This window comes from Ornithorhynchus anatinus, chromosome 14 (genome assembly GCF_004115215.2).
Source record: "Ornithorhynchus anatinus isolate Pmale09 chromosome 14, mOrnAna1.pri.v4, whole genome shotgun sequence".
In the NCBI taxonomy this organism is placed as follows: domain Eukaryota; kingdom Metazoa; phylum Chordata; class Mammalia; order Monotremata; family Ornithorhynchidae; genus Ornithorhynchus; species Ornithorhynchus anatinus.
Genome location: NC_041741.1, coordinates 47,304,111 through 47,329,920, shown reverse-complemented (window position 1 = coordinate 47,329,920; position 25,810 = coordinate 47,304,111). Strand labels below are relative to the sequence as shown.

General features: G+C 57.5%; 1 protein-coding gene across 2 annotated transcripts in view; it reads right to left on the bottom strand.

Moving 5' to 3' along the window:
* Positions 1 to 2,642: 2,642 nt before the first annotated feature.
* The window catches only part of MEI1 (meiotic double-stranded break formation protein 1), a 47,519-nt gene continuing 24,351 nt past the window's right edge, over positions 2,643 to 25,810 (bottom strand). The window contains exons 19-29 of one of the 2 annotated variants that reach the window (XM_029079454.2): positions 22,956 to 23,240; positions 19,467 to 19,632; positions 16,597 to 16,701; positions 13,419 to 13,603; positions 12,545 to 12,626; positions 12,149 to 12,324; positions 9,155 to 9,236; positions 6,992 to 7,098; positions 6,077 to 6,208; positions 4,138 to 4,247; positions 2,643 to 2,857 (exon numbers count right to left, since the gene is read on the bottom strand). In XM_029079454.2, coding sequence (XP_028935287.1) covers positions 2,812 to 2,857; positions 4,138 to 4,247; positions 6,077 to 6,208; positions 6,992 to 7,098; positions 9,155 to 9,236; positions 12,149 to 12,324; positions 12,545 to 12,626; positions 13,419 to 13,603; positions 16,597 to 16,701; positions 19,467 to 19,632; positions 22,956 to 23,240 — 1,476 coding nt within the window. In that variant the 3' untranslated portion in view covers positions 2,643 to 2,811. Of the gene's footprint in view, positions 2,858 to 4,137; positions 4,248 to 6,076; positions 6,209 to 6,991; positions 7,099 to 9,154; positions 9,237 to 12,148; positions 12,325 to 12,544; positions 12,627 to 13,418; positions 13,604 to 15,464; positions 15,576 to 16,596; positions 16,702 to 19,466; positions 19,633 to 22,955; positions 23,241 to 25,810 lie in introns of those variants that run through there. The other variant, XM_029079455.2, reaches the window with a different exon arrangement.

Genomic DNA, 25,810 nt, shown 5'->3' with positions numbered 1-25,810 from the left:
CTCCCCTCTCTCCCCCCTCCTCTCTCTCTCCTCCCTCCCTCCCCTCCCTCCCTTCCTCCCCCCCTCTCTCCCCTCCTCTCCCTCCCCCCTCCTCCCCTCCCTCCCTCCCCCCTCTCTCTCCTCCCCTCCCTCCCCTCTCTCCCTCCCCTCCTCTCCCTCCCCCCCTCTCTCTCCTCCCCTCCCTCCCCCCTTTCTCCTCCCCTCCCTCCCCTCTCTCCCTCCCCTCCTCTCCTTCCCCCCCCCTCTCTCTCCTCCCCTCCCTCTCCTCTCTCCCTCCCCTCCTCTCCCTCCCCCTCTCTCTCCTCCCCTCCCTCCCCTCCTCCCTCTCTCCCCTCCCTCTCCTCCCCCCCATTCCATTCATTCATTCAATAGTATTTATTGAGCGCTTACTATGTGCAGAGCACTGTACTAAGCGTTTGGAATGAACAACTCGGCATTCCAGCAGCCGGCAGTCACAAAAGCGACCCGTTCTTGACTCCATCACCCTCCCTTTAGGAGGGTCGGAGAAGCGGCGTGGCTCAGTGGAAAGAGCACAGGCTTGGGAGTCAGAAGTCATGGGTTTGAATCCCGGCTCCCGGCCCACGCACTTCGCTCCCGAAACGCCAACCTTCTCGCCGCCGACCTCTCGCCCACATCCCGCCTCTGGCCTGGAATGCCCTCCCTCGTCATTTCCGACAGATAATCGCCCTCCCCACCTTCCCAGTCTCATCGAGGTCACATCTCCTCCTCCTCCTCCTCCACATCTCCTGCCTAAACCCACCTTTCCTCTTCTCTCGCCGCCTCCTGCGCCGTCTTGACCTCCTCCTCCTCTTCGTAATAATAACGTTGGCATTTGTTAAGCGCTTACTATGTGCAGAGCGCCGTCCTAAGCGCTGGGGTAGATACAGGATGATCGGGTCGTCCCGCGTGAGGCTCACGGTTAATCCCCATTGGACAGATGAGGTGACTGAGGCACAGAGAGGTTGGGCCGACTTGCCCGCAGTCACACGGCTGACGGGTCCAGCCCCGCAGCACTCATGAGCGTACCTGTAATTTTATTTATTTCTGTTGAAGTCTATCTCCCGCTCTAGACTGTAAGCTCGCTGTGGGCAGGGAGTGCATCCGTTATACCGTAGCCTCCCGAGTGCTTAGTACAGTGCTGTGCGCACAGCGGGCACTCGATAAATACCACTGCGTGCCCGGACCCGGGTCAGGGATCAAGGGCTCAGCAGAGCAAGAAGACACAGCCTGTGACTTCAAGGCATCTGCACTCCCCAGAGGGCTCAAGGACAAGATAGAGTGGTATTTGATGATAACAGTGGATTGAGAACAACGCGCGCGCGCGCGATCAGTGATGATAATTATAACGGCCTCCGTTAAGCCTACAGTCTGTCAAGTACCATCCCAAGTGCCCTCGCGGTCTAAGGGGGAGGAAGGGGTACTTCATTTCCGAAGCCCAGAGAAGTGAAGAGACTCGCCCAGGGTCGCCCAGCAGGCGCGTGGCAGAGCTGGGATTCTAATCTTCGTATCTGGAAGGGAAGCAGCGTGGCGCAGTGGAAAGAGCACGGGCTTTGGAGTCAGGGCTCATCGGTTCGAATCCCGGCTCTGCCACTTGTCGGCCGTGTGACTGTGGGCGAGTCACTTCACTTCTCTGGGCCTCAGTTCCCTCATCTGTAAAATGGGGATGAAGACGGTGAGCCCCCCGTGGGACGACCCGATTCCCCTGTGTCTCCCCCAGCGCTTAGAACGGTGCCCTGCACCTGGTAAGCGCTTCACAAATACCAACATTATCATTTGTTAAGCGCTTACTAGGTGCAGAGCGCCATGCTAAGCGCTGGGGGAGATACAGCCGGGTGACTGTGGGCGAGTCACTTCACTTCTCTGGGCCTCAGTTCCCTCATCTGTAAAATGGGGATGAAGACGGTGAGCCCCACGTGGGACGACCCGATTCCCGTGTCTACCCCAGCGCTTAGAACGGTGCCCTGCACCTGGTAAGCGCTTAACAAATACCAACATTATTATTACTACAGGGTCATCGGGTCGTCCCACGTGAGGCTCACAGTTGATCCCCATTTTACAGGTGAGGTATCCGAGGCCCAGGGAAGTGAAGTGCCTCGCCCACAGTCCCACAGCCGGCAAGCGGCGGGGCCGGGAGGCGAACCCGTGACCTCTGACTCCCAGGCCCGGGCTCTTTCCACTGAGCCACGCCGCTTCCCTAACCGGGGATTGGAACCCGGGTCCTCTAACTCCCAGGGCCGTGGCGGTCCTTCTTCGAGGTCATCCTACTTCCCGTAGCGACAGGCGAAAAGGACTCTGGAGGTGAGCGGAAACAAACGGATACACGAAGGGTACGTGGGGATTCAGCTTCGGCTACTCAGGGGAAACTTCACTTGCCCCCCGGTCTCAGCTGCCAACCGGCACCGCTCTTCCTGCCAATCTCTTCTTCCTCCAGAGGCCAGAAGCTCTCTCGCACGGTCCGGCTCCCACCGATCCCTCCCCGAGTGGATGTCTCCGGGGCATTCCCGTCCGGTGATTAGATCCTAACTGGGGACCAGACCGCCCCTTGGAGACACGTCGCGTACCACGACGCCGGGGACAAATCGGCCCCGGACCCTCCGATCTCAGCGAGGAGATTAGCCGTTTCTGACGGACGCGGCCGGGGGCAAGAGCGGAATGACGGGTTTTTATTCCCCGGCTGCATTTCAACAACAAGATAAACGAGCTCGGAAAGTCGGCTGCGGATGACTTCCGGGTTCTGACATAACCAGCTGGGAGCTGTCTCGTCTTCCTTCCCTCCCGGTCCGGATTTCCCCCGCGTCTGCCCCCCCCGGCTCAGTCTTGCAAGTGAGCGAGGGACACGGCCACGCCCCTCAGGCATCTGACATCGAGGGCATGAAAGGAAAACTGAGGGGGGAGCGGGACGGCAGGTCCGGCGGAGGCGGCGAGGGAGGACGAGGCCCTCTTTCTCTCCCACCAGGAGCCGGCGAGACGGTCTCCCGTCCGAGGGGAAGGCGCGGGCCGCGCCGCGCAGGGTTCCCCGCTCCCACACGTAGCCACCTCCACGTGTCTCCGTCTAAACAGCGCCCTCAACAAGGAGAGGGTCGATAAAGCGTCAGTAGTCACTTAACGAACCGCGGACTGAGCGATCTCTCCCCTCTCCCGTTTCCGATCGATCTGGGTGCGGGCCTGAGGGCAGGTCTGGCCCCGGCCTTGAGGTGACTCCTTCCGGAACTGTCCCAGACTGGCCAGGGAGCAGGGTAAGGGACAGGAGACCTCCCCCTGCCCTACATACAGACACACCCGCTCTCGGGGAGAAATTAAGCGCTCTTCTCCTGGACAAACTTCAGGGTTGACCCTAGCCGACGCAAGCCCTAGTAGCTCATCAGCACGGTATAGTCTCCTTGAGGGCAGGGATCGTGTCCAGTGACCGCACCGTTCTCTCCCAAGCGCGGTGGTCCGCACCGAGTAAGCGCTCGGTCGACACCGCCGACAGACTGACGACCATCTGCCGTCTCTGAGCCTCACCTTAGGTGAGAGGGAGAGGCCGAGGCGGGGAGGCAAACTCAAGGCCTCACCCCGGGGAGCCTGGGGTGGCGGGGGGCTTTCGCGTCGGGCGGCCACTCCCCTCTCTTTCCCTCCCAAGTGGCAGGAGGGCTCCCGGGGTCCTGGGTGACGGGGGAGAGGATCTCGGCTCGTCCCTACCGAAACCATCCCACGGGCTCCCCAGCCCGACCTCGGGGGTCTTCGTGGAGAATGAAGTGGGACTGGGGAGGGCTCCTGGGGTTCGGGAATCCACATCTGCCATCCCCCCGCACCCTTCTGGCCCGATTCCTAGAGTCTCTCGCGGGTGTGGGAGACAAACCTGCAGACGCCACTCCGGGGTCGTCAACAACCACGTAGTTGTAGCCTTTTCTTCACCGAGACACTAACGATGACCCTGGATGCTGGATGCCCCAGTCATCTTTTCAGGGCTGACCGCTAGCCTCGGAGCCGAAAAGATTCAGGTACCAATTTCTTACCCTGAGGAAAAGGACCTCGTGTGGGAGACACGCTGGAGCAGCAGGCTCGACTGGGCACCTGACCGCCTCCCCCCGACCAACCCTCTCCTCTCCCGAACGTCCCGGCCGCGGGCCGCGCGTTGGCCTTTGGGAAGGATACAGCATGTCCCGATGGGGCTGCCGGGCGGAGGTTCTTCTGGCCAGACCTTCCAGCAAGGTCTGAATGGTCCCGGCTGCTTCTGGATCACTGGGAGACTGTGCCTTCTGCAGCTGAGAATCAAAAATGGAAGAGAGAGCACCCCGCCCCCCCCCCCCCCGAGACCCTCCATCCTCTGTTTCTCCTCTCTCGGAGGGGAGGGCAGTGCCGTCCGGTGGAAAGAGCTGGGGGCTGGGAGTCGGGAAGCGCGGCTACCAGCCCCGGCTCTGGCCTCGGACACTCGGGCCGCTTACCCTTTCTGTGGCTCGGTCTCCTCTTTCAAAAGGGGGGATAAGGTACCTGCCCTCCCTCTTTCTTCCACTGTGAGCCCCATGTGGACCAGAACTCAGTCCAACCTTAACATGGCCTACTGGATAGAGCACAGGCCTGGGAGGCAGAAGGTCACGGATGCTAATCCCAGCTCCACCACTTGTCTGCTGGGTGACCTTGGGCAAGTCACTTCACTTCTCTGGGCCTCGGTCACCTCATCTGTAAAATGGCGATCGAGACCGTGAGCCCCACGTGGGACGGGAAACGTGTCCACCCCGACGCTCAGTACAGTGCCCGGCACGTAGCACTTAACCAATGCCATAATTATCATTATTATCATTATTATTAACCCCATGCTCAGCACTGTCTGACACATAGTAAGCAATTACTAAATACCATTACTCTTGATAAATAACATTATTACTGTCACTATTATGACTGGAAGGGTAGAGGGACTTAAGAGGGGCATGCCTCTTGGAAGAGGTGACATTTAAAGGCAAGAAAGCAGCGTGGCTTAGTGGAAAGAGCACGGGCTTGGGAGTCGGAGGTTGTGGGTTCTAATCCCCGCTCCGCCACTTGTCTGCTGTGTGACCTCGGGCAAGTCACTTCACTTCTCGGGGCCTCAGTTACCTCATCTGTAAAAATGGGGATTATAAAATGTGAGCCCCACCTGGATCTGATTACCCTGGATCTGCCCCAGCACCTAGAACAGTGCTCTGCACATAGTAAGCGCTTAACAAATACCATAATTCTTAAGAAAGGCCAGAATTTGGTGAACCTAAATGGACAGGACCGGCCAGGCAGGAGAGCCAGGATTACTCAGAAGGAGTGTCCGAGAGGGGTAAAGAACACAAACCAGGATGTAGTAGAAAAGAGCAGGTCGGGAGGAGGCAGCCAGTGGATGGAGACCCTCCAGGTCATTAAAAGTTTCCGTTTTATACAAAAAGCAACGGGGAGCCCGTTGGAAATGGCCGAGGAAGGGAGCGGTGGGCTTCAAAACAGGCAACGTGCAGCTGTACGGAGAACGGGCTGAAGGAGAAAGAGGCAAGAAGAAGGGGAGCCAGCGAGGAGTCTGATACAAAAGTCCAGCCAGGAGATGAGGGCTTGGCCCAGGGTGGACAGGACGGGGCCCGTCTGTGAATTACAGAGGAAGAATCCGGACACTTGGCAACAGACCGAACTGGGGGAGGAAGTAACGGGGACTCTCCTGCCCCGGGGCACGTCTCTCTCCCCGAGAATGCCTCGATTCAATAAGAATAATTGTGGCATTTGTTAAGTGCCGACTATGTGCCGGGCACTCTGCTACGCGCTGGGGTGGATACGCCTAAGTCGGGTCGGGCACGGATCCCGTCCCACGTGGGGCTCGCACTCTAAATCCCCATTTTACAGATCAGGTCGCCGAGGCCCAGAGAAACGGAGTGACTTGCCCAAGGTCACACAGCAGACGGGTGGCAGTGCCGGGATCAGAACCCGTGACCTTCCGATCCCATGCCCGCGCTCCATCCGTCACTCCACGCCGCTTCTTAATCTTACTCTCGTCTGGATTTCCCAGAGAAGGGATCCGCTCCCCCTCCACCCTCTCTCCCCGAATCCGTCCGCCCTCCCGGGGCCCGCGACCCGCCGGCCCGCTCACCTGCAGGAGGAGACCGCCCATGGCCCGGGCCGTGTCGTCGGGGAGCTCCGACAGCTCGGCCCCGCTCGCCTCCTGCAGCATGAGGCGGACGTCCTCCTGAGGGACGATGTGGCCGCACGGGAACTTGGCAAACTGAAACCAGAGCGAAGGCCGAGCGGGCCGGGAGGGAGGGCTCACCTGGAGTCAGCCAGGCGGTCGTATTTACTGAGCGTTTACCGTGTGCACCCTACTGAGCTCTCGGGAAGGAGGAGCGGGGACCCTCCGTCACGAGAAAGAATCGGCCCCGGCCGGATCCGACGGGTCGGCAGCTGTACGGGGGCCAGGCCGACCCCACCGGACTCCCATCGGCTCTGTGCCCTGCCCCCTCCCCAGATTCTCCCACCACGACGCCTTGAGCTACTTCCTCCCCTTGGCTCCACCCTAAGGGACAGGACGGAACCGACTCCTTTTCTGGCCCCGGGATGGAAGTGGTCGACGGCCCGTGGAGAGGCAGCGTGGCTCAGTGGCAAGAGCCCGGGCTCGGGGGGTCAGAGGTCATGGGTTCTAATCCCGGCTCCGCCGCTTGCCGGCGGTGGGACTTTTTGGACAAGTCGCTTCGCCTCTCTGGGCCCCAGTTCACTCATCTGGAAAATGGGGATTAAAACTGTGAGCCCCACGTGGGACGACCTCATCACCTTGTATTCCCCAGCGCTGGGAACAGTGCTCTGCACATAGGAAGCGCTTAACAGATACCACTATTTATTTTTTCAGTTACCTGACCGGTACTTTGCCCATTCCCACACACGCTACAGCCAAGAATGACGACGTGCCGAGACTACCCCCCAGCCCCTTCCCCCGTAAAACACCGTTTCCCGTTCATATAACCATTTCCCATAGTCCTCAACCCCCTCAGACTCCAGCCCTTCCTCCACTCACCACGGTCATGAGCCTCAGGATCTCGGAGCTAAGGAAGGAGTTATTTCTGATATCCATGAGTAAGAGGAACAAAAACCGGTTCCAGGGCTGAGAGGCCACGTGGAATGCTGCAAGAGCCAGACAGACACCTGCTAAGAAGTGAGGAATTGGCGGATCTTCTTGGGGGGCCCGGAGGCGGTCCTGACGAGGGCAGAGGCTGGGATTCTAACTTTCCGGCTGCCTCGGGGATATTCTGGACCGTCGTCAGGAACACGCCGCCTCGGGGAAGCTAACTGAGCGTGCGTGCGACGAGGGAGCCACACCCAAACTCGAGCTTCTAACCTGAACCCGCATCTCCGGGCCGGGCAGAACGTGCTGTCCCAAAAAAATGTCACTCTAGGGGGGGCCCGTTGCAGCGGTTTACTTTCTAAGGACCTCTGTTTTCTGTTCTAGAAGTAGACCGGAAAGCTCCGCACGTAGTAAGCGCTCGATAGATACCACTGATTGATGGACGGGTCGACCGGCGGGGCCCCTCTCCACAACTGCCGGAAGGGTTAGCTAGGTTCTTATAGAGTTTTGGAGGGTTAGCCAAGTTCTGACACAGTTTTAAAAAAACGAAACGCCAAAACACTCTGGGAAACATTTACAGCAAGCCAGTGCCGGTGCCTCAGTGAACCATTTCCAATGGACGTCGGAGCACAGAGGAGGATGGACACGACCCGAAGCGGCCTGGCCTGTGGAAAGAGCCCGGGCCTGGGAGTCAGACGACTCGGGTTCTAATCCCCTCCGTCGCCTGTCGGCTGTGTGACCTCGGGCAAGTCACTTCACTTCTCTGGGCCTCCATCTGTAAAATGGGGATTAGGACTGTGAGCCCCACGTGGGACAACCTGACGACCTTGGATCTACCCCAGTGCTTAGACCGGTGCTTGGTACATAGTAAGTGCTTAACAAATAACATAATCATGATGATGACGATGATGACGACGATTAATGTACGGGTTGGCCTCCGGAGGATTCTATGCCACTCCAGTCCAGACCACAGAGAATCTCATTGCTCTTGTCTAAAATAAAATCCAGCCTGAACATTTGGGAGAGAAGAAACCAAATTAAATCCTGTTGGATGTTTCTTGAAAAGGCAAATGGCAGTGACATTTCTCCTCCCGCTTCTCAGTGTCAACGACTCCCTGCCTCTGGGCCCCTTTAGGGCAGCGGCTCCAGATGTCACTAGGGCCGAGATGGTGGCCCGCCAGAAGCCCGAGGCTGCTGCCTCGCAACTCCACGTCCAACCCAAGCGCTTAGTACAGTGCTCTGCACGCAGTAAGCACTCAATATATACCACGGATTGATTGATTGATTAAAGCCGGAGGGCTGGGTTACAGATCAGGTAGCCACCGAGGCGTGGAGTCGGGCACCGGGGAGCCTCTGCCACGGGTCGGGACTAGTCTCGAAGCTCCGTACTCTGATTTGAGTCCCCCCGTTTGCACTTGTGCTATTTATTAAGCGCTTACTGTGGGCCAGGCATCGTATTACGCCCCGGGGTGGAAACAGGCATACTGTGTTGGACACAGTCCCTGTCCCACATGGGACTCACAGTCTTAATCCCCATTTTACAGATGAGGGAAATGCGGCACAGAGAAGTGAAGCGACTGGCCTGAGGTCAAACAGCAGACAAGTGGCAGACTGGGATTAGAACCCACGTCTTCCGACTCCAGGCCCGGGCTCTATCCATTAGGCCGCACAGCTTCTCTACCACTCACAGTTGGGATGAATGGAATAAGTAACCGAAAGAAGAACGACTGTTCACTCGACCCCCGTCTCCCAAGGGATCCAGGCACAGAGTCAAAGGGCTGGAGCGGATCTTGAGAGGTCACGGGATCGATCCTCCCGCCCCCGAGTCAGACCGCACACTCCATCCACCCCGGAAAGATAACCGTCTACTTCCCTTTAAAATCTCCAGAGATGGAGATGCCGCATCCTCTCCCAGTGACGTCGCTTTATGTCTTACAATCCATGGAATCGGGAAACCTAACTTGTTCCTGCTATAATCTGCGCCTGCCTTTCGGGTGCCTTGGGGCGCCAAGGAAGTTACAAAATGGGGATTCTCCATCCGGAGCCTGACCCTCATCGGGAGGGCAGAGGAAGGAGCGGTGCTGGGGTGGCGGGGAAGGCGCGCGGGGTCTTTACCGACATCCTGGCTCTTGGTGTGCAGAAAATCCAGCAGGGCTTCCAGGCAGCCGACGGCAGCCCCCGTCAGCATCCGGTCCTTCTGCAAAGACAGACGACAGCCCGGGCCCACGGCCGGTGACGCCCCGCATGAGCCCGACAGGAGAGTTGATGGGGAGCTCTGTCCTCCGGGACTCCTCCTGGGCAGAGGCGGCGCGGCGTAGCGGAAAGAGCCCGGCCCTGGGAGTCGGAGGGTCATGGGTCCTAATCCCGGCTCTGCCGCTTGACCGCTGGGTGACCTTGGGAGAGTCACTTCTCATCTCTGGGCCTCAGTTATCTCATCTGTAAATTGGGGGTTGAGACTGCCAGCCCCACACGGGACTGTGTCCAACTCGCTTTGCTTGTATCCACCCCAAAACCTAGTACAGTGCCTGGCACCTAGTAAGTGCTCAGCGAATACCATCATTATGAAATGAGCACGTGAACCCTGCCCACGTTTGAACCTGGAACCCTGGAAGCCGGAAGAATCTCCAGCAACCCACTTCAAAACCTCAGACAAAGATCTAGCAAACATAACACGGGGACGATCCCGCCCCGGTGGTGAAATGACACGAGGGGTTGTCGAAGAGAGCGTCCGTAATAATGACGACGGTACTTGTTTAGTGCTTACTACGTGCCAAGCACCGTTCTAAGCGCTGGGGTACACACAAGTTCATCGGGTTGGACCGACCCTGTCCCACATGGCGCTCCCACTCTTAATCCCCACTTTACAGGTAAGGGAACCGAGGCACAGAGGAAATGAAGTGTCTCGTCCAAGCTCACACAACCGACAAGAGGCGGAGCCAGGATTAGAACCCAGGTCCTTCTGACGCCTAGGCCCTAACCACTAAGCCGCGCTGCCTCTCTGTTCCATTTCCTCTCCACTGAGAGCTTTCCTAGCTCTGTGAAGAAGATGAGTCGCGCTCTAGCTTTTCCTGATGGGCCTCCCTTTCCGAAGCACCTCTTTGAGGATGGAGGGTGAGCGCTCACGAACCGATGGACTGATGCAGGCCCAGGCACTACAGCTACCAGTTCGAATCCTGCCTCGGTCAAATCTTTACCCCCCTTAGGCTTCCGTCTCCGCCTCGTCGCCTGTGGCAGATCACAAGGCCCTTCAGTGGCTCAACATCGCGCCATGCTTTGAAGGCACAAAATGCTCCCTCCGCCTTCACCGTTGCTGAAAACCATCAGGTTTGAACCGGGATCCAAGCCCTAATTGTGGGCTCCACTCCCCGATTTTCCAACCAGAAGCTCGATTTCACAGGCAGAGCAGAGACCTCTCAGCCTTCCTCTAAGGAGAGTAAAGAGGGAGGTTTCTTCGGATTACCGCTGGCACCACACGACCCAAAAGCAGCCTTCCCGGAACCCGGGCGTTTCCGCTTTGAGAACTCTGCCGTGCTCAACGGCAAGTACGAGGTTACGAGGAGCTCTGGTTACCAGAACGAGCTTTGGGGCTTGCAACTTCCTTCTGCGAAGTGACGCCAGAGAGACTTCTGCAACGCGATTCGATCCCCGTTCTCCCTCCTACTTAGACCGTGAGCCCCATGCTGGTCGGGTACTGTGTCCGACCTAATTAACCTGTACCTACCTCAGCGCTTAGAACAGTATTTCACACGTAGTAAGTGCTTAACGAATGCCATAAGACAAAAAGTAAAACCCAAAGCAAAAGATGAAACAAAATAAAAAACAACAGGAGCCAACCGGTGGCTTCCTGGGCTGAGAATTTCCAAGAGAGTCTCCACTTCTGGGAATTTTCAAACTGATTCCGGGTGCCTGTTCTGCCCCCGGCATTCTCCAGAAGAGGCAGGTGAACCGTACAGGGCCGGATGGATGAAGAGCTGTCGGTCACTGATGCCCCGATGCTAAGATACAAGCTCCCTGGGTCTCTGTCTGGGTGGCGATATATCTCTGGATTCACTAATAATGATAATAATAACGACATTATCATTACGATTTCTCTGTGCCTCGGTTCCCTCATCTGTAAAATGGGGATGAAGACTGTGAGCCCCATGTGGGACAGGGGATTGTGTCCAATCTGATTGGCTTGCATCTACCCCAAGACAACATAATAAGCACTTAACAAATACCATCGATCATTATTATCATTATGGTGAATAATAATGATAATGACATTTGTTAAGCACTGACAGAATAAGATACAGAATAATAGTAATAATAATGTTGGTATCTGTTAAGCGCTTACTATGTGCAGAACACTGTTCTAAGCGCTGGGGTAGACACAGGGTAATCAGGTTGTCCCACGTGAGGCTCACAGTTAATCCCCATTTTACAGATGAGGTAACTGAGGCCCAGAGACGTGAAGTGACTTGCCCACAGTCACCCGGCTGACAAGTGGCGGAGCTGGGATTCGAACCCACGACCTCCGACTCCCAAGCCCAGGCTCTTTCCACTGAGCCACGCTGCTTCTCTAATAATGATAATGACATTTGTTAAGCACTTGCAGAATAAGTAAGATACAGAAGAAGGTCCCACAGGAGGCTCACGGAATAAGTAAGAGGGAGATCAGGATTGTATCGTCATTTTGCAGATGAGGGAACTGAGGCACCAAGAAGGGAAGCGACTTGCCCAAGATCACCCAGCACGGATGTGTGGCGGAGTCGGGATTAGAACCCGGGGCCTCTGACTCCCGGGCCGGTGCTCTTTCCACTCGGCCATGTTGCTTAAATACCACGGTCATCATCATTATTATTATAAGCCATACAAAGCCTTAACCCACCCGAGTCTCTCCTCCTCCTCATTTCTACCCTCCTGAAACAGGGGGGGGGGGGGGGGGGGGGGGGGGCGCCGGGAGAGAGAATGGCTCACTCCCCACCATCGGAGCTGCCTTCGTTTCCACGTTTTGACCGATGGGCTCGCTCCTTCCCTCTCTCCTTCCCCTCCGTCTCTCTCATCCTCCCTCCCTCCTTCCTTCCCACCCCTCCCTTCCTCCCTGCTTCCCTCCCATCGGAGGGTCACCTGGAGCAAGAGGTTCTGAAGGCCTATGACCAGGGAGAAGACCTGACGCGTGGAGAGCGGGGCGAGGCGGGCGTCTTGAGGATGGGGCGGCAGGTCTGGCTCGGAACTGGTGACCAGCACGGAGGTGGACGAGAAGTCCTGCCGCAGGGCCGTCCTCAGGAACCGCAGGATGCTGGCTGGACCGAGAAGGGCTCCTTAACTGGGCCTCCTCCAGAAGGCCAGCCAGCCACCTCCTCCTCCTCCTCCACTTCTAAGAAGCTACTAGGGGAACAGGCGTTCGGAGGGCTGGCCGTGGACGCCAGCTAGTCTGGGCAGATAGGGATGTTTGGGGATCCAGAAAGAAGACCCCCCCCCCCCTCCCCTTCCCCGCACCCCGCCAACTTTCTCGGCAGGTACCTAAGAACAGTCCGTCTTTCTTCTCCCAAAAGATGAGGATGTTCAAGATTTTATCCAACGCCACCGACAGCGTCTGATGCACCTGTCCGGGGAGAGAACCGTGGAGAGACTAAAGAAGAATCGATATCTTTGCCCCGGCAGCTCGAAGCACCCTCTCTCTCGCACCTTCGCTTTTCTCTCTTCCCCGCTGAACTTTGTAAAAGAGAATAATAATAATAGTATTTAAGTGTTTACCAGGTGCAAACACTGTTCTAAGCACTGGGGGGGATACAAGGTGATCAGGTTGTCCCACGTGGGGCTCACAGTCTTCATCTCCGTTTTCCAGATGAGGTGACGGAGGCACAGAGAAGTGAAGCGACTTGCCCAAAGTCACACAGCCGACAAGCGGCGGAGCCGGGTTTAGAACCCATGACCTCTGACTCCCAGGCCCGGGCTCTTTCCGCTGAGCCACGCTGCTTCTCGCCGGAATGTGAAGGCCAGCCAACGGTGGCACGATTCCCTCTCCCCCAGCAGTCCGGCTCCAAGATGGAGAAGCGGCGAGGCCTAGCGGAAAGGGTTCGGGCCCGGTAGAGGATCCGGAGGTTAAATCCCAGAGGGGGGCTCCCGCTCTTAATCCCCATTTTCCAGATGAGGTCGCCGAGGCCCAGAGAAGTGAAGTGACTTGCCCGAGGTGACATACAGCAGACAGATGGCAGAGCCGGGATCAGAACCCAGGTCCCTCTAGCCACCGAGTCCGCTTTCGGGAGAGAGCGAGTCAGAGACGCCCGGCCCCCAGCGGCCCCTCGGGAAGGCCCCATCGGCCGCCCCCCGCACCCAGCTCCTTCTCACTCCAGGACCAGCCCCCGGGGCCGACTCCCCCCGGAGAGAATCTCACCTCCAAGCCGCCGACGAGCCGTTGGTCAGAGAGGGAAGCCGCGAGCAGCCAGGCCGAGCAGAGGAGCCCCGACTCGGAGGGCGGAGGGCGCCGGAGCGGGACGGAAGGGTGGCCCGCCCACGGGAGTTCCAAAACCTTCTGCAGCAGCTGCAGCATGGACACCCCGGACAGCAGCACCGCCATTGCTGGGTGAACGGGGGCGGACAAGGAAGGAGAGGAGCGGGGAGAGGAGGTCAGCTGTCTGGGAGCCAGACAGGAACAAAGAGATCGGGGCCGGGGCCGGGGGTCACACCCAGAAACGCAATCGCCGCCATCAGCAGTCAGAATGCTGGCTGCAGTCGGCCCCTGCGGTGTGGCTCGGTGGAAAGAGCGCGGGCTTGGGGTTGTGGGTTCTAATCCCGGCTCCGCCACCTGTCGGCTGTGTGACGTGGGGCAAGTCACTTCACTTCTCTGGGCCTCAGTTCCCTCATCTGTCAAATGGGGATGAAGCCGGTGAGCCCCACGTGGGACAAGCTGACGACTCTGTATCTCCCCCAGAGCTTAGAACAGTGCTAAGAACATCGTCATTATTATTATTATATACAGATGTATATATATATATATATACATTTAGATAGCTAGATACGGTATTTGTTAAGCACTTACTATCAGTGCTTGGCGTGGTGCCTTGCGCCTAGTAAGTGCTTAACAAACTCCATAATAAGAATAATGTGCCGGGCACTGTTCTAAGCACTGGGCGAGATACAAGCTAATCGTGTTGGACACAGGGTCTGTCCCGCAGAAGGCTCCCAGGCTTCATCCCCATTTTACAGATGGGCTGAGGCCCAGAGAAGTGAAGTGCCTTGCCCAAGGTCACACAGCAGGTAACTGGCGGAGCTGGGATTAGAACCCAGGTCCCTCTGACTCCCAGGCCCTGGTTCTAGTCACGAGGCCACGCTGCCTCTTGGCTCTGACAGAGGCCAATTTCGGCAGTGGACCACGTCAAGCGTGAAACCCCACGGATGAAGAAAACACCAAGCGAAATACTATAAGGCGAAGGCTGCTTCTTCCAGACAGCTCATACCCAGGAGTGGGAGGTTGATAGTATCATTATTATTAATAAATAACATTATCATTGAAATGATAATTATATCATCTGTTAAGCGCTTATTACGTTCATTCGGTCAGCCGTATTTATATTCACCAGAGTACGCGGACCCTTAATGATTACGGTACTTGTTAAGCGCTTACGATGTGCCAAGCGCTGTCCTAAGGGTAGATACCAGTTCATCAGGTTGGACAGAGTTCCTGTCGCCCACGGGGCTCACACTCTTAATCCCCATTTTACGGTAAGCGCAAAGCAAACGCCATAAAAAGGTCTATCTCTGTCGCATTTCCCTCCCAGCGCCCTGCACGCCCGGTTGTTGACTTATGCCGTCGAGTCGCCCGTCCGACCCGTGGCGACGCCACGGACGCATCTCTCCGGGAAGGCCCCACCTCCATCGGCAATCGTTCCGGTAGTGGATCCGCAGAGTCTTCTCGGGAAAAATCCGGCAGCGGTTTGCCATCGTCTCCTTCCGCGCGGTAAAGCTGAGCCTCCGCCGCCTCGACTCTCCCGTGCCGCCGCCGCCCGGCACGGGTGTAGCCGACGGCCCGCCGCTCGCTAGCCACTGCCCAAGCCGGGGATGGAACGGGCAGGCCTCTGCCTGACTCTCCCTCCCACAGTCGAGACCGGTAGAGGACTGGAATGCCAGACCGCTTGCTTCGTTGGCTGTCCGTCTCCCCCTTTTAGACCGTGAGCCCGTTGTTGGGCAGGGACGGTCTCTGTTGCCGAACTGTCCGTTCCAAGTGATTGATACCGTGCTCTGCGCATGACGGCGCTCGATAAATACGACTGAACGAACTGGAAACGTTCCGGGGGCCACCCGAGAGGCCCTGAGCATCGTAGGTGGCCCCCCAGAATACCGCCGGTGGGGGATTCCACCGGGGAAGCCTCGATTCCCTCGGGACGAGCCGGCGGGCCGACGGGGGACCGGACCGCCGGGCCGGGCCCGGGCCCCGACTCACCTCTCTTGCGGCTGTCGGGCGTGGTACGGTGCAGGCTCCAGTACAGGATGTTGAAGGCCGCCTGCAGGATCTCCACGTCGCCCGGCTGGCACTTCCCGCACAGGTTGCTCACTGTGAGGCAGACGACCCCCACGGCGACCCCCCGCCCGCCACCCACGGCCCCAGGGGAAAGCTAAGAACAGGGCAACTCCACGGGGCTATTCAAACACGCTCGCTGCATCTGGCTCCGGGCTTTAATAACGTTGGTATTTGTTAAGCGCTACTCTGTGCAGAGCACCGTTCTAAGCGCTGGGGTAGATACAGGGTCATCAGGTTGTCCCACCCGAGGCTCACAGTTCATCCCCATTTTACAGATGAGGTAACTGAGGCCCAGAGAAGTGAAGTGACTCGCCCACAGTCACCCAGCTGACAAGCGGCAGAGCCGGGAGTCGAGCCCATGACCTCTGACTCCGAAGCCCGGGCTCTTTACCACTGAGCCGCGCTGCTTCCCAGGCTTTCGAAGGCGGAGGCCTCGGCCGAACGTAATAAGCGCTTATCGTTCATAATAAGAATACTTAACGGTATCTGTTAATCGCTTACTACGTGCTTATTACTAAGCGCTGGGGGCGGGAAACAAGCCAACTGGGTTGGACAAAGTCCCCGTCCCATGTCACGATGGTGATGACGATGATGGAACACGTTAAGCCCTTACCACGTGCCAGGCACCGTACTAAGCCCCGGGGCGGATACGAGCAAATCGGGTCGGAGACGGTCCCTGTCCCACGTGGGGCTCGCACTCTTTAATCCCCATTTTCCAGATGAGGGAACCGAGGCCCAAGGCAGTGAAGCGACTTGCCCGAGGTCACACGGCAGACAGGCGGCGGAGCCGGGATTAGAACCCAGGTCCTTCTGACTTCCAGGCCCGGGCCCTCCCCACCGAGTCACGCCCTTCGCCGCTCAGGAGCCGACGAACCCGACCAGCCGCTCCCCCTTGGCCCCCGGCTCTCTCGAGCAGAACCGCAGAAGGCTGTGGGACCTGCGGGACGGGGACTCCGTCCATCCCGATGACCTTGTATCTACCCCAGCACTTAGAACGGTGCTTGGCACACGGTAAGCGCTTAACAAGCACCGTAATTATTAAGCGTCGACGTACCCTGGTGAAGCAGCTTTAGGTCGGTGCTGTCCAACTCCTTCTTTGCTTCGTTCTTCAGCTGAACCAGGAAGAGGAGTTCGAGCAACAGAGGCAGATTTCTGTTGGCTGAAAAAGGACGGAAATGGTTAGTCCGGACCCCGCGGCCCCAGGACTTCCCGGGAGACGTTGCGGCCGCGAAGTGCTCCACCGGGGCTGCTGAGGGGACGATCCCCCAATCTGACGCCTCCTCTCCACACATAATAATAATAAATCGGAGAAGCAGCGTGGCTCAGCGGAAAGAGCCCGGGCTTGGGAGTCAGAGGTCATGGGTTCTAATCCCGGCTCCGCCGCTTGCCGGCTGGGTGACTGCGGACAAGACACTTAACTTCTCTGGGCCTCGGTGACCTCATCCGTAAAATGGGGACTAAAACTGTGAGCCCCACGTAGGACAACCTAATCACCCTGTATCCTCCCAGCACTTAGAACGGTGCTTTGCACAGAGTAAGTGCTTAACAAATACCAAATAATAATAATACTTAAGTGGTTACTATGCGTCTAGCAGAGTTCTAAGTGCTGGGGTAGATACAAGTTAAGTAGGTTGGACCCAGTCCCTGCCCCACTGGGGCTCCCAGTCTTAATCCCCATTTTACAGACGAGGTCACTGAGGCACAGAGAATGAAGGTATTTTGTTAAACGCTTACTATGTGCCAAGCACCGGTCTAAGCGCGGAGATAGATACAGTCAGGTTGTCCCATGAAGTGAAGTTCATTCATTCATTCAATAGTATTTACTGGGCGCCTACTATGCGCAGAGCACTGTACTGAGCGCTTGGAATGGACAAATCGGCCACAGATAGAGACGGTCCCTGCCCGCTGACGGGCTTACGGTCTAATCGGGGGAAGTGACTTGCCCAAATTCACAGAGCGAACATGTGATGGAGCTGGGATTAGAACCCAGGTCCTGCCGACTCCCAGGCCCGTGCTCTATCCACTAAGCCACGCTGCGTCCTATCTCGTTCCTCAGATTGTGAGCTCCTCGAAGGACAGGGTCCGCGGCTACTTTCAATCCATCAGTGGCGTCTATTGAGCGCTTACTCTGTGCACAAGCGCTTGGGAGGGTACGGATTCCCCCTCGCGTACTCTTTCGCAGTACTCGGTACCGTGCTCTACTCGCAGCAAGCACTTAATAGATACCACTGCCGATCCTGTTCAGACCAATCCCCCCCCCCCCCCAAACCAGACACGTTAGGGTGACAAGACGGGCTGTTTCCCCTAGTTCCTTTCCTCCCTACGTCTCAATACAGAGAAATAAAGCGAGGCAGCATGGCCTGATGGCCAGAGCTCAGGCCTGGGAGACGGACGGCGATGAGTTCTAATCCCGACTCGGCCCCTCGCCCGCCGTGTGACCTCGAGCAGGTCTCTTCACTTCTCTGGGCCTCGGTTCCCTCTTCTGTACAACGGGGGTTGAGACCGCGAGCTTCACGTGGGGCGGGGACCGTGTCCAATCTGGTAGACTCGCCTCTGCCCCGGATCTTAGAACGGTGCCGGGCGCGGTGTGGCTCAGTGGAAAGAGCACGGGCTTAGGAGTCAGAGGTGGTGGGTTCTAATCCCGGCTTCGCCACTCGTCAGCTGTGTGACCTTGGGCAGGTCACTTCACTTCTCGGTGCCTCGGCGACCTCGTCTGTAAAATGGGGATTAAGAGCGTGAGCCTCACGCGGGACAACCTGATGACCCCGGATCTCCCCCAGCGCTCAGAACAGCGCTCGGCACATAGTAAGCGCTTGACGAACACCAAAATCATTATTAACAAATATCATTCCGGGCGCTATTATTTACAGCCTTCAGTTTGGATGGGCGAAAGTTAAAAGTCAGATAGCCCCCCCTTAAAAGGAAACAAAGCCAAAAAACTACTTTCCCCTTGTCCGCATCTCGTCCACCCACTCCCGAGGAAGCTGAAAAATCAGATGGCTTTCCTTCGGGGAAGGCCGTTTGGAAAACGACATCCCCGAGCCGATCCCTGGGCTCCTCCCGGAAGCGAGGACGCTCTCCGTCCTCCCGTCTCCCTTCCGCGTCTCCCCGTCTCCCAGCCAGAGGCTGCCGCGCAGCGACCGGCTGCTTGGGAGCGCAGCGCAGCAACGCAGGAAGGGGAAACGGAGCCAAAATATCTACCTCGGCCTGGAGGAGGACAACATTTCCGTAAGCAGTCTGGGGAGGGAGAGGGGCTGGAAGCCGGGAAAAATTTCTGGGCTCCCCCTGCCCACGCCGCTCACAGCCAAATCACCTAATCATCATAACATTAATAATCGTGGTACTTGTTAAGGGCTTACTACGTGCCAGGAACCGTACTGAGATAATAATAATGATGGCATTTGTCTGTTAAGCGCACACTACGTGCAGAGCACTGTTCTGGGCGCCGGGGAAGATATAAACGGATCAGGTTGTCCCACGAGGGGCTCGCGGTCTTCATCCCCATTTTCCAGATGACGGAACTGAGGCCCAGAGAAGCAAAGCGACTTGCCCACAGTCACCCAGCCGACGAGCGGGATTAGAACCCATGACCTCTGACTCCCAAGCCCGGGCTCCTTCCACCGAGCCACGCTGCGCCTCCAGGCTACAAGCAACTCGGGCTGGACACGGTCCCCCGGCCCACGAGGGCCTCCCGGTCTCGATCCCCATTTTCCAGACGCGGTAACTGAGGCCCAGAGCGGCGAAGCGAGTCGCCCACGGTCACGCCGAGCGGACAAGCGGCGGAGCCGGGGTTAGACGGCCGGTCCCTCTGCCTTCCAGGCCCGTGTTCTACCCCCTAGGCCGCGCTGCTTCTCTCTCGGGGACAGGGCCAGGATTCCCGAGGCTTCCGGCCCGAGCCGGTCCCTCGACCGTGGGCCGAGGCACCTTGCAAGGGGGCGGGCCCGCTCTCCAACAGGAGCCGCTGCAGGATCTGCAGGAAGTGATTGCAGAGGAGGCTCTCGCCTAAGGCGTCCGTGTTCTTCCTCAGGAAGTTGGTGAGGACCAGCAGCACTCTGTGGGCCACATCCACGGGGCTGGAGCAGACCAGGTCCTGAGGAAGAAAAAGAAGAAGAAGAAGGTCGGTACTCGCTAAGCGCTTACTCTGTGCAGGGCGCCGGGGGAGATACAGGGTCATCAGGCTGTCCCACGGGGGGCTCGCAGTCCTCGCCCCCATTCCGCAGATGAGGGAACTGAGGCCCAGAGAAGCCAAGTGACTTGCCCACAGTCACACAGCTGACGAGTGGCAGAGCCGGCATTCGAACTCACGACCTCCGACTCCCGAGCCCGGGATCTTTCCACTGAGTCGCGCTGCTCCTCCCCCCCCCCGGGTCACAGCTCGCCCCCTCCGGGGAAGAGAAGGAGGGAGGGATGGGGGACACGGCAACTCCGAGGGTTGACGATAATAATAACGATCACGGTATTCGTTGAGCGCTTACTATGAGTCAGGCGCCGTTTTAAGCGCTGGGGGAGACACGAGATGAGCAGGTGGGGCTCACGGTCTTCATTCCCATTTTCCAGAGGAGGGAACTGAGGCTCAGAGAAGTTAAGCGGCTTGCCCAAGGTCACACGGCAGACAAGCGGCGGAGCTGGGATGAGAACCCAGGTCCCGCTGACTCCCAGGCCCGTGCTCTACCCACGGGACCTTGCTGCTTCTCTCTCTTGTGTCTGCCCCAGCGCTTGGTATTAACACACAGTAAGCAGTTAAGAAATGGCATTAAAAAAAAAAAATCCTTGGCCCCTCAGTGACCCCATCAGTAAGTGAAATGCGTACCGAACACCCACAAGGCGAGGTGGGAGATTTACAGCTTGAGTTTGCCCCCGGGAGTTTTCGGCCCCAGGAGTGTTTGCCCTCAAGAGGGGAGACGAGTCACACAGACCCAGACGTTCGATCAATAAGTACGTCGAGCGTTACCGGACCGAGGCGGCAGAGATTAACGCGCGATACCTGTTAGAGTGTAAATGCATACAGTAAGCGCTCAGTAAATACTACTGTATATAAACACTATAAATAATACAGTCGATTAGACTGTGAGCCCGTCACTGGGCAGGGATCGTCTCCATCTGTTGCCGAACAGTCCGTTCCAAGCGCTTAGGACAGCGCTCTGCACATAGTGAGCGCTCTCAATAAATACTATTGAATGAATGAAATACGACCGAATGAAGGGATACGCCCGAGTGAGAGGCTGTTGAGTGGAAAGCCGGGGGCGCGGGGGTGAATCCGGTTTAATCGGGGAAGGCTTCCTGGGCGTGGGGGGAGGGAATCGGGGCTGGGCGAGGGAGGCGTGGATCGCCTCCCCCGACTAGACTGTGAGCCTGTCAGTGGGCAGGGACTGTCTCTCTCCGTTGCCGAACTGCACGTACCAAGCGCTTAGTACAGTGCTCTGCACGCGGTAAGCGCTCAAAAATAAATACCGTTGAATGAACGAATCGGTCGATTCTTCCCTCTCTTTTCCCTTCGACCGACTCGTCAGCTGCCCTTGGTTCTTTCTGTTACTCTGACCTCCAACGCCCGGATCGGGGACGCCATCCAACTGGTGAGGCAAATGCCGTTCTCTCGGCCGGGCAAGACAACGCCTCACTATTCAGCGTCTCGGTCTACGCCCAGGGCCGCCCGCCCCCGTCCCCGGATCAAACACAGCGACTCTCGTCATTCGCCCGCTCGCCCGGAAGGAAACACACCCTAGCGCCATCTGACATTTCAGAAAACGTTTCTCTTTCCGGGTGGAGTCAACGCCGCGGGAGGAAGATCAATTGCGCGCGTCTGGCAGTGGAATCTAACGGCCCTCGATAAATCAATCGACGGGGGCGGTGACGACGACGAGGGACAATGGGCAGAAGTCCTCCTCGGACCCGGCTGGTGATATTGTAAACCTAAGAATAACTGCGGTGTTTGTCAAGCGCTTACTTGTGTGCCAAGCACTGGGGTAGATAACGAGGTGGTCGGGTTGGACCCGGTCTCCGTCCCACGTGGGGCTCACGGTCTTCGTCCCCATTTTACAGATGAGGTAACTGAGGCACAGAGAAGGAAGTGACTCGCCCACAGTCACCCAGCTGACAAGTGGCGGAGCCGGGATTAGAACCCATGACCTCTGACTCCCAAGCGCGGGCTCCTTCCCCTGAGCCACGCTGCTTCTACGTGCGAAAGGATTTAGCGCGTATAAATATCGGTGCTGAATTTCTACCGCCGTGAACTGAATCTGGTGGGCGGCGATCGGAATAGATTTGACCTCTTCGAGCGAGCGGGGACCTCAAGGAGCCCGGGAGGCTAAGAATCAGAGTCGGAAGCGGCTTTAAAGCACCGCGAATAGCAACGGCCTGACCGAGGACCGGCCTTTTCCGAGCCCAGGGTGGAGGGGACCAGGAGAATGCCGTGGATCGTCTCGGCCCCACGCCTTCCCATCCGCCCACTGAGCGACGGACAGTCGCGTCATCTCCGAGCCCAGAGGAGAAAACCCAACCCACCGAAATCCTTAAAGACGCGGACTCCGTCCTCTTGGTTCTCCCGCGCTGCCGAGACACAGATATCACAGTTGTTAATTCTCGAGATCCCCTAATAGTAATGATAATGGTACCTGTGGTATTTAAGTGTGCTTACTACGTGCCAGGCACTGTGCTAAGCGCTGGGATAGATACGAAGAGCGTGGCTCTTTGCTTAGTACGGTGCTCTGCACACAGTAATTGCTCATTAAACTCGAACGAATGAACGAGGGTTGGATAGAGTCCCTGTCCGGCGTGGGGCTCGCCATCTTAATCCCCATTTTCCAGATGAGGTAACTGAGGCCCAGAGAAGCGAAATGACCCGCCCAAGGTCATTCAGCAGACACCGTGGCGGAGCCAGGACCAGAACCCAGGTCCCTCCGACTCCCAGGCTCAGGGTCTCTAGCTCCAGACTCTAAGCTCGCTGTGGGCGGGGAATGCGTCTACCGGTTCTGTTGTAGCGTCCCCTCCGAAGTGCTGTTATATTGTACTCTCCAAGCGCTTAGCACAGTGCTCTGCACACAGTGAGCGCTCAACGAATACCCTCGACGGAGCGACCGACTGACCACGGAGGGGCCTCCGAGTAGAGAAGTTGAGAGGTTGAGAAGTTGAGAAGTTCCACGTGGCTCAGTGGACAGAGCCCGGGCTTGGGAGTCAGAGGTCATGGGTTCGAATCCCAGCCCCGTCACCTGTCGGCCGGGTGGCTGTGGGCAAGTCACTTCGCTTTTCCGTGCCTCAGCGCCCTCATCTGGAAAACGGGGATGAAGACCGTGAGCCCCACACGGCAACCCGATGACCCCGTATCGCCCCCAGCGCTGTGCTGTGCACACAGTAAGCGCTTAACGAACCCCAACATTGTTATTATTAACAGAGCCAGCCTTCTAGCTCACCACCTACCAGCAGAATGAGCAGCACACTCGAATTGTCCTTCAGGATGGAGAGAAGAGTATTCAGACTAGCTGAGGAATTAGACCAAGTAGAAAAGGACGGGAGGGCGGCTCCCTCCGCCCCCGGGAGGTTGCTCTCTTCCCAGGAAAACCAGAGCTCCAGGAACCGGTGGCCGTAGACGCTCATCAGGTCCGGGTGCTGCAGGAAGAGCCGCAGTAGCAGGGGATGGTGCGCGTAGACGGGGCCCAGGTCGGAAACGCCCTCCAGGGCCTTTCTGATGGCCTTCAGAAGGACCTGCGCGGAGAAGAGAACCAGGGGAAGGCACCGGGCGGTCAGCTCCCCGGCGGCGGCCTGGCCTAGCGCAGAGAGCCCGGGAGTCAGGGCTTCCAATACATCGATAAAAATAAACAAATGGTGGTATTTGTTAAGCGCTTCCTATATGCCGAGCACCGTTCAAAGCGCTGGGGGCTGCAAGGTGATCGGGTTGTCCCGCGTGGGGCTCGCGGTTTCCATCCCCATTTGACGGACGAGGTCACTGAGGCGCAGAGATGCGAAGTGACTCGCCCACAGTCACCCAGCTGACAAGTGGGGGAGCCGGGATGCGACCCGCGACCCCTGACTCCGAAGCCCGGGCTCTTTCCACTGAGCCCCGCTGCTTTTCTGTAAACATGGATACGAGGGGGGGGATCCAGGCAAATCGGGTGGGATACAGTCCCCGTCCCGCACGGGGCTCGAGTCTCGGTCTCCGTTTTCCAGATGAGGGAACCGAGGCACGGAGAAGTGAAGCTCAAGGTCGCACACAGCAGACGAGGGGCAGAGCCGGGATTAGAACCCATGACTCTCTGGGCGAGTCACTTCGCTTCTCTATGCCCCGGTTACTTCATCTTTAAAATGGGGATTGAGACCGTGAGCCCCGGTGGGACAGGGACTCTATCCAACCCGATTAGCTTCTATCCGTCCCAGCGTTCAGTACAGTGACTGGCACATAATAATAATAATAATAATAATAATGAATTATTGTTATGGCATTTGTTAAGCGCTTACTATGTGCCGGCCACTGTACTGAGCGCTGGGGTAGACGCAAGATAACTGAGTTGGAATCGGTCCTCGTCCCACACAGGGTTCCCAGTCTTGAGAAGCAGCGTGGCTTAGTGGAAAGAGGCCGGGCTTGGGAGTCAGAGCTTGTGGGTTCGAATCCCGGCTCTGCCACTTGTCAACTGCGTGACTTTGGGCGTGTCACTTCTCTGTGCCTCAGGCACCTCATCTGTAAAACGGGGATGAAGACGGTGAGCCCCACGTGGGACGACCTGATAGGCTCGTATCTATCGCAGCGCTTAGAGCGGTGCTCGGCACAGAGTAAGCGCTTAACAAACACCATCGTTATTATTAATCCCCGTTTTATAGACGAGGGAACTGAGGCCCAGAGAAGCGAAGTAAGCGCTTAACAAAGACTACTATTATTATTATGCTCTCCACTTCTCTGTGCCCCAGTTACCTCATCTGTAAATTGGGGATTAATAATAATAACAATGTTGGTGCTTGTTAAGCGCTTACTATGTGCAGAGCACCGTTCTAAGTGCTGGGGTAGATACGGGGTCATCAGTTCATCCCACGTGAGGCTCACAGTTAATCCCCATTTTACAGAGGAGGGAACTGAGGCCCAGAGAAGAGAAGCGACTCGCCCACGGTCACACAGCTGACAAGTGGCAGAGCCGGGATTCAGACCCATGACCAAGCCGGGGCTCTTTCCACTGAGCCACGTGGGACGGGGACTGTGTCCACCCCGATTAGACTGTATCCGCCGCGGCGCTCAATACGGTATCTTGCGCATAGTAAGCGCTCAACGAATGCCATTTAAAAACACAAAAACCAAAGCCACCTCAGGAAGGAGCGGGGGCAGTGACGCTTACTCAAAAGCCCCATTCGTCCTCCCCAGCCCGCGGCCGCAGCTTCCAACGCGACAAACCGAAAACCCTTGAAAGAGCGGAGAGACCCAACCGCCCACACCGTTCTACAAGAGGTGACCGTCATCCCCAAGGGAGGAGGAACCGGGCCTTCCGTCCGGAAACGGAACGTCGACCGAACCGGCCGGTGACTCGGGCGGGACCCATCAGAAGCGGCGCCGAAAGACGCCGCCGCCAGAAGAGCTGGCGAGAAGGTCACCTCCCAGGATTAGCCTGACGTCCGCGGTTACATTCTCCCTTTTTCGAGACCCTCCCCTCATCCCGTGGGTGCTCGAAAATAACTTCCTCTTTCAAGCCAGATGACTTTCACGCAAATAGCACTCCCCAAAAGCACGGACTAAAAATAACGTTTCGGAATGCTCCCCCCCGAGTTGCCGAGTACGACGGAGAAGGGCCGGTGGCTAACCCAAACGGATTCCGCCCGTGAGATCGGTGGCCAAAGCGGAGAGGCATCAGGTCGGGCTACGGAGAAAGCCGGGATTTCGGGTCAAATCTGCCCAGAAAGCACAAATTAATGGGCAGCGGGATCGCGGCCGTCCGTGTGGCTTAGTGGATAACGGGGCAGGGGCCCGGGGGTCAGAAGGACCTGGGTTCTAATCCCGGCTCTGCCACGTGTCCGCTGTGTGACCTCGGGCGAGTCCTTTAACTCCTCTGGGCCTCAGTCACCTCCCCATGTGGGACGAAGACTGTGTCCAAACTGATTAGCTTGTATCTACTCCAGCGTTTAGATCAGTGCCCGGCACATAGCGCTTAATAAATACCCCAATTTGGGGTACGGGTACCACGCTATGAGAAGCAGCGTGGCTTAGTGGAAAGAGCCCGGGGCTTGGGAGTCAGAGGTGGTGGGTTCTAATCCCGGCTCCACCCCTTGTCAGCTGTGTGACTTTGGGCCAGTCACTT